Source organism: Alligator sinensis, unplaced genomic scaffold (assembly GCF_000455745.1).
Source record: "Alligator sinensis unplaced genomic scaffold, ASM45574v1 scaffold366_1, whole genome shotgun sequence".
NCBI classification, from domain to species: Eukaryota; Metazoa; Chordata; order Crocodylia; family Alligatoridae; genus Alligator; species Alligator sinensis.
In genome coordinates this window covers 1740935-1748258 of record NW_005841851.1, presented here as the reverse complement: position 1 = coordinate 1748258, position 7324 = coordinate 1740935, and the positions used below count along the sequence as shown (strand labels likewise).

The 7324-nt window shown below is 51.1% G+C and overlaps 1 protein-coding gene across 2 annotated transcripts in view; it reads right to left on the bottom strand.

Annotated features, from left to right (window-relative positions):
* The window catches only part of AGTRAP (angiotensin II receptor associated protein), an 11910-nt gene extending 5153 nt beyond the window's left edge, over window positions 1–6757 (bottom strand). The window contains exons 1-5 of one of the 2 annotated variants that reach the window (XM_025211384.1): window positions 6626–6757; window positions 6361–6518; window positions 2934–3004; window positions 2128–2162; window positions 1058–1169 (exon numbers count right to left, since the gene is read on the bottom strand). In XM_025211384.1, the coding sequence (XP_025067169.1) occupies window positions 1058–1169; window positions 2128–2162; window positions 2934–2948 (162 nt within the window). In that variant the 5' untranslated portion in view covers window positions 2949–3004; window positions 6361–6518; window positions 6626–6757. The remainder of the gene's footprint in view (window positions 1–1057; window positions 1170–2127; window positions 2163–2933; window positions 3005–6360; window positions 6519–6625) is intronic. The other variant, XM_006016168.3, reaches the window with a different exon arrangement.
* Between the last annotated feature and the right edge of the window lie 567 nt (window positions 6758–7324).

The window sequence follows — 7324 nt, the reverse complement described above, 5'->3', positions numbered from 1 at the left end:
CAGGAGCCCACATTAGGGTTTCCAGAGCCATGTATTTAGCAGTATTCCTTAACAGGCCCCAACCTCACAAGGACTGGTCTAACTTCCTGGTCTCACATTTATGCTGCTACATTTCTCCCCCTTCCCATGAGTCCAGTCCTTCGTGTTCTCCAGCTCTTCTCACAGCACATTCCAGTCCTCCCGCATACGGACAATGCCTCCGATCTTCATTCCACTGGCAAATCTTCCAGCATGTGTTTGCATGAGCACACCACTGAACAAGACAGACCTCCAGCCAATTTGTGAGGAAATCTGCTAATAACTTCCCTCCAGTCGACTATTCCTCACCCTCAATATCATATTTTCTCTCTTTTCCAGTCCCTCATCTACACTATATGTTGCCTACTTCTTAAAGAGCAGTTCCCCAGGTGTAGGTAACATATCAAAGACTTTACTGAAGCCCAGAGAGGTGAAATCTATGGCACCTCCTTGTCTGGGAAGCCAGTTAATTTAACCAAAGACGGATATTGGATGAGGCCAACAACTGATCCTTGCTGGCCTCCCCAGGCATCTCAGTCCATTTCCCATTTTTCTCCTTGTCCTTTTCATTCTTCTAAGGACCTGTGGGTACCTACAGGTCCATGAGCGTGACCTCTGAACAGAGCTAGCATAGCACCTGTTCTCCAGGTGCTACAGCACCACTGCCAACTTCAATCCATGTACACAGGATTCTGTTCTTTTAACTGTGTACCCTACACTGGTCCCAGTTTCTTGCCCGCTACTTACCCCACTGCTCACTCCAGTTATTTGCATAAGTCACTGGCACGTGTAGAGCTCTTCAGTCCCATGCTGCACTCTGCTCAACAGCCTAGTGTATGATGCTAACAAGGGGCCATGCTTAGCCATGCCTACACATGGGGCACACTCCCCTCTGGCCCTGGCTGCCTGAGAACCTGCTTTTCCTTTACAATGCCAGGAAGGGTTAGGAAGTGGAACCAACTGGAAGGCATTTTGCTGCGCTGTCCATGACCCTCCCTTCCACACGCCCCTGCTCAGCAGGGAGTTGTTCTTGGCTCACCATGATTATCGCGTCAAGGGAATCCCGCTGAGCGATGGCCCAGACCCCCATTGCCAGGACGGTGAAGTTCCCCCATAAGTAGGAGTCTGGAATCCAGGGGATTGTGCCTGCCCTGGAAAACACAGCAGGGAAAAAAGAGAAAGAAACACTGCGAATGTGCCTGGCGTGACTCTCACGTGCTCAACTTTCAGTGCTCAAACACCTGCACTCCTGGGGCTCTGTGCACAGAACTGCTCCTGCAAGTCAGGGTAACCCCTCCCTGCCAAGCACAGGAACCAGCCCAACCTACTCCAAGATGGAGCTGCTCCTCACATACCTCTGCATCTGTAGAGTTCAAAGCTTCCATCTCGGGATCTCCATTGAAAAAAGATCAAACAGCTACTGCTACAAGATGTCCAGTAGTGACTAGCTGTCTTCAACCCTCCCTGAGAACCTACCTGCAGTCTCTGGTAACCTCTCCAGAGTTTTTTTTTATCATCTCAGAGCTGACACTGGGATGACAAAACTCAGGTACTTGCAGCATGGTGTGTACACCCCTCCCCTAAACCCACTACAAACAAAGGTGTAGGCTTACAACATGTGGCCCCTCCGTGTACCAGTTCGCCATCTGTAACAGGGGATAACACCCCTGCCCACCCTCCGAGAACAGGACAGATCCAGGCACTAAATTAAGGGGCTCGTGTACATATTAAAAAGAGAGGGAAAAAGCATGGGGCTGGGTACTCAACTTGTTCCCTTGAAGCCAGTGGAGCAAATCTGAGAATCAGGTGCCAGCTGAGAATCAGGCTCCAGCAGCAAAGTGCTCATTCACCCCAGGACATGGCAACTGTGCTGGCTCGGGGAGAAGAACATCTCCTGATCTCCCTACTGGTGTCATGTCCCTGCACAACCAGCCAAACCCAATCCACCCAGCACATGTCCGAGGAGGCAAGCTGCCCCAGCCATGGGAGCTCTCTTGGGCTTCTGATCTAGTCCAACCCAGAGCCCCCGCATTTGTGCCAGGGCTCCCAATCCACAGGTTGGAGAGCTCTCTTTTCAAGGCTGGCTGAGCGAAGGACAGAAGTACTTACCATATTGTGAGCAGCCAGTGCACCACAACGATGGCCTGCAAGAGAGCAGAGAGGAAACAGGTCAGTGAGCTCAAAGCACATGGGAGGCCGGCAGCGAAGGGGCACGTATCAGCTTTCAAAGGCACCATGGCAGCCAGTGACCCGGGAGAGCGCAATGGCCCAGTTTAGGGCTCGCTTGCAAAATGCAGAGTACCCTAGCCATGCTGGCTTCCAGATTTCAGCCAAAAGCTCAGAGGGTACTTATAGAAAACATCAGCCCTCAAGACACTTCATTACTTAGAGCTGGAGGGGAAGACCTTCCGAGGATGCCCACATAAGTCAACAAGAGGGAAGGCAAGTCACAGGACACAATCAATACTAATAGGATCAGGACCACCTGTCAACAAAGCATCTCAAATCTTTCAAAGACACCAGAAAACACAGTTCCAGAAGAGGTGGACGACCAGTTGGCTGCCCCATAGGACACTTCTGTCCTTCCACAAGACACACGAGATCTCACAAAAACCCTACAGAATCTCAATTCACTGCCCCAGTCACAGCCCCCTCCTTCCTCTCACTCCCTGAATACAAAACTAACTGCCTCCAACTAATATTAATAACCAATAAAGCTGCACCACGGGCCAGGAAATTCATATGGATACCACAGTCTCGCAACGCTCTGTGGGCCATGCATAGCTGTGACCCGCTGCCACAGCTGGGACTGCCTGCAAGTCCCAGATAGCTTGGATTTTTTTGTGACTTCAAAAGCTGTTTAAAAAGGTTTTAGTATTTTTTTAATGGTTCCTGAACGGCTACAAAATGCTTACTTCCACCACCAGCATCCTGCCCCAGAGACCAGACAGCTGCTGCTAATCAGTGAAATGCAGGATGTTCCCGTCTGAAATGGAGAAATGCAAATAGCTTTAGCTCAAGAGACTGCACGATATTGGGGAAATTATTAATGAGATAGTATTTAATTGCACATTACATACTAGCTGGACCCCCTGACGGCTCATCGGTTAGCATAATTAGACAGGATTTGATTTTTTTTTTTTTTTATAACTGTCTATACCAATATTGCAGTCATTAAGTTACAGTGCAGGCTTTGCCATGGGGATGAAAGAGGGTCATAGCAGTGGCACACTGGGACTGAATGCAAGAGAGGATCATCTTCTTCCTTGTTCCTAGCCCAAGTTACCAGACAGCTATCCCGGGACTCAGGGAACTATGCAGTGGTCTCAGTGCAGCTCAGAACAGAGCCGCAGACATCACGGGATGGAAGGAATATGCTTTTCAGAGCGATTTTCGCCTTGCCACATGAAGCAAGTTGTTTTGCAGACAGACTCCCGCTGAGAGAAGCGGGAGGGACTGGCTTCCTTTCTTTTTCCTCAAGGATTTAATCCCAGATTTGAGAAGCACTGAAATTTCTTCCTCTAAAGAAAAGAACCGCTTTAGTGAGCCCCAAGTGAGATCTGAGAGAGATATCATGGGTAGGGAGGCTTTTTATGAACGCATCTCCCTCCACCTGCCCTTGTAAGGGTCCCAGGTGGAGGGGAAGGATGGGCATGTACAAAGCACTGACCTGGACGCCAGACTGGTCTGTGGTCAATTCCTGGTTCCACCATTCTTTTCTGCACGTGACCTCGGACAAACAACTTACTCCCTCTGAACCTGGGGTCCCTGTGTGTTAAGTGGGGACTGTATTTCCCTTCCTACTTGGTTTATTTTGTTCTAGTCAAATTGTAACCTCTTGAGATAGGAACATTTCTGATGATGTCCTTGTTCCTGTACAAACACAAAAGGGCTCAACTCTCACGGGAAAGGGACTCATCTGGCTGCCTTGGCCAGCTGGATTCTGATCTGTGGGGGACAAGTTAGCTCACGAAAAAAGCAGGCCAAGCAAGCCTACTGTAATCATACTGTGAATGACCATCCCTGCCACTGGAAGCCACCCCGCTCCTCTCCCATGCTGCCTTATCCACCTCGATTTGTGAGCTGCCTTACCCAAAGTGACAGGGGTGTAGGTTGTAGCCGTGTTGGTCTAAAGACACAGGCAGACAAAGTTGTTTGGGTAAATCTGATATCTTTTATAAGACCAACTTAAATAGTTGGAAAATAATTTTTTTAGCAAGCTTTCGGTTTTAAAACCCCTTTGTCAGGCTGAGGAAGCCTCTGCAGTTGGTGTGTGCTCTTTCTGGATGGAATGAATAGTAAAGAAGCCAGAGGCTGGGCTGGCCTTCATGCAAGACAGGCAGTTAGTGAAGATGTAAATTGAGGAGTCAGTGGGTGAAAGAGGCGGGGGAAGTGGGGGGAGAAGAGGGGGACGAATGTAATTTTTTTTCCAACTATTTAAGTTGGTCTAATAAAAGGTATCAGATTCACCCAAAGAACCTTGTCTGCCTATTACCCAAAGTGAGACATTGCAAACTGTGGAGAGATTAGAAGGCACATAGCTGGTTTAAACAAACTCAGCATTGTTAACTCTTTAGATTCAGGACAATGACAGTGCAAGCCTTAACTTCACATCCTGTTTTGGGCTGATCCATTCAGGTCACAAGGGAGACTTTTCAGCTGAGAGCATGCACCATGTTGGTCCCAACAACACGGGGCCACGTGCTCTCTCATGACAGCCTGGGTGCCCCTGCCCCCCAAGCAGCTCAGAGGCTGGGACTTCTCCGAGTTGTAGCATTGCTGTGTTTCCTGCTGCTCAGCCAACTGCCTTTCTGAGCCACCCTTCTCCCTTGCTGCCCCCAAATCTCCAACCCAAGGAGTTTTAAGCCAGCAGAAGGGCAGAGGGGAGACATCTCACTCCTCCAAGCTCAGCCCAGCCTGAGACAAGACCTGGCCAGTGGCCTTCCCAAACTGAGGTGTCAGCAACATCTTATCTTAGTTGCTGCAGAGACCGGAATTGGCACAAGAACAACTCCTATATCACTGCTGCCCCAACTCACATGAGGACCTCCTGACCATGATCCCTTGGCCTCACAGCACCTGGTATGGCCCCAGGTCGAGAGGAGACAGAGAGCAGAGATTAAATGCTGTATGACAGGAGAAGGGGGAAGGCTTCCTTGGAGAGGGCGCAGGGACAGCAGTCAAGGACATGCAGAACCAGTGACACTTGATTCAACTTTCCTGCCCAGTCCACAACCCCATGCAGCTTTGCCCTGAAACGTAAGGGGCACTCGGCGGTTCCAGCCAGGGGCCCTCTCCTCGCGATTCCACCAAGACACCATGAGCATGGGGACTCTGCACCCGCACCCCCTGGCAGGCTCATGCAGAGATTTTGTGTCTACAGCAGTCTGCCACCAGAGCAGCACACACCCACAGACAACGGGCACCGGGAGGCATCTATTCCACATCTTGGCTGTTTGGAAAAATGAAGCTCCATGCTCTTTTGCTGGGGTGTACTGAAAGCAGTGGTGCAACCTTTAAACCAGCAGAATGCAAAAGCTGCTGCCATGTATGCAGCTTGGTGAGGAGCAAGGCTATTATGGCCAAAGGGTCCGCTCCTTGAAATCCTTGTAGGTGCCCTCTCCTGAGGGCCTTCTTTATTGCAAATTCCCAGTGCCTCACCTCAAAGCAGGGGAATAAGACATCCTCCCCACTGAGGCTCTGACAATGTAGCAAATTGCAAGCACCAGCATCCTCTATAGCAACACACATTTCCATGGCAACAGCACCCTTGAGCACTGAATGCCCAGCCCCAAACTGGTGAGCTGCTGTCTGGAGTGCTGAGGGCGGCAGACTACATGAAGGGGGACCCACAGGCAGCTGTGCCCCTGATGTGGCTTGGGGATGCTCTTCTTGCAAACACATCAGCCAGTGATCTGCTACAGCTGTTGTCCATCCGCAGTCTGCACTGCCATCCGTTCCTATTAGGTAGCGTGAGCTCCCCTGAGCAGAGAATTGGAGCTCCACAGAGTAAAACCAATCCAGGAAAAGTTCATCCAGTGGCTAATCCACTTCCAGAACTTCACCCAGATCAGGAGAGCAGCACTGGCACCCATAGTCGCCCACTCTTGCAATGGCAAACATAGCTGCAGTAGCCTCTGCATATTAAGGACTGCTAGGGTTGTGGGGTGCAGCAGCATCCCCTGCACGCTGACTGCCAGCAGTTCAAACGCGGTGCTAGCTTGCAAAACTGCATGGGAAGCAAGAGAGGGGGAACTGCAACCCTGGGTATTTGCCAGTCCCAACAGCAACACACAAGGAACATCCCCGCATGCAGAGAGCCCGGTCGCATGTGGCACCTACCCAGGATGCTGCGTAACCGGCACCAAGCGGCTGAGCTGATCCAAAAGGAATTGGGCGCGTGAGGGGATGCGGCACAATTTTTTTGGAGTTACTCTGCAAAAACAGCTCCACAAACGCAGACAACCCTCATGCGGAGCTCCAGCCCCCCAGCCGGGTGCCTGGACGCCAAACAAACTCAGTCAGAAGTCAGTTCAAGAGCACTTTGTTTCATCTCCCCTCTCCTAGGAAGGACACGCTTCTCACCAAGGTGTTGATTCACACTTACACTTGAGGGAGCCTCTTTTTCTGCACAGCCCTGGCCCGCAGCTTTTCAGCAGGGGCTTCAAACCCTGCAGGTTAAAAAAATATCACACGCACCAAGGTTTAGTGATCAAAACCTAGCGGGGAATGGTGACCTTCCTCGAAGACAAGCCTTGCCCAGCACCACCCTATCTGAAAACTTGGCAAAGGTTGAGCTTGGCAAAGGGCAGCTATGTTAGAAGACACTAAAAAACCCTAAATGAAGCAAAACAAACCATCCGCTGCGTCTCGCAGCCTCCAGGCACTTAACGCCGGGCCTGAAAGTAGCATCTGCGGCAGGACTAGGTTAATAACTAACAGGGTTCATGTTGCAAGAATGCATTTCAAATGCTGCCCGTTCCCTCCCTGGTAGAAGTTTGCCTGTTTCCTGATGTTTTGCAGCGCAGGGGCTGACACAAACACGCACGTGACAGAAGCGTGACAAGCGTTTCAGGAAGTTCCTGGCTCCCGCGCTCGCCCCCCAGCACCCCGCTCATCGCTGAGCATCAGGGGTGCAGGGGGAGGAGGCCTGGACCGCAGCCAAGAGTGCTGCAGGCACCAAGGGCCTGAAGAAGAAAGCAAGTCTGAAGGCTGGACTGTGTGAAACCACTGCGCTCCTCCTGCCCTGTCCTCATCTCCACTTGCGCCCACCGCTGCCCCCCACCCTCCGCAGGGAGGACCTCCC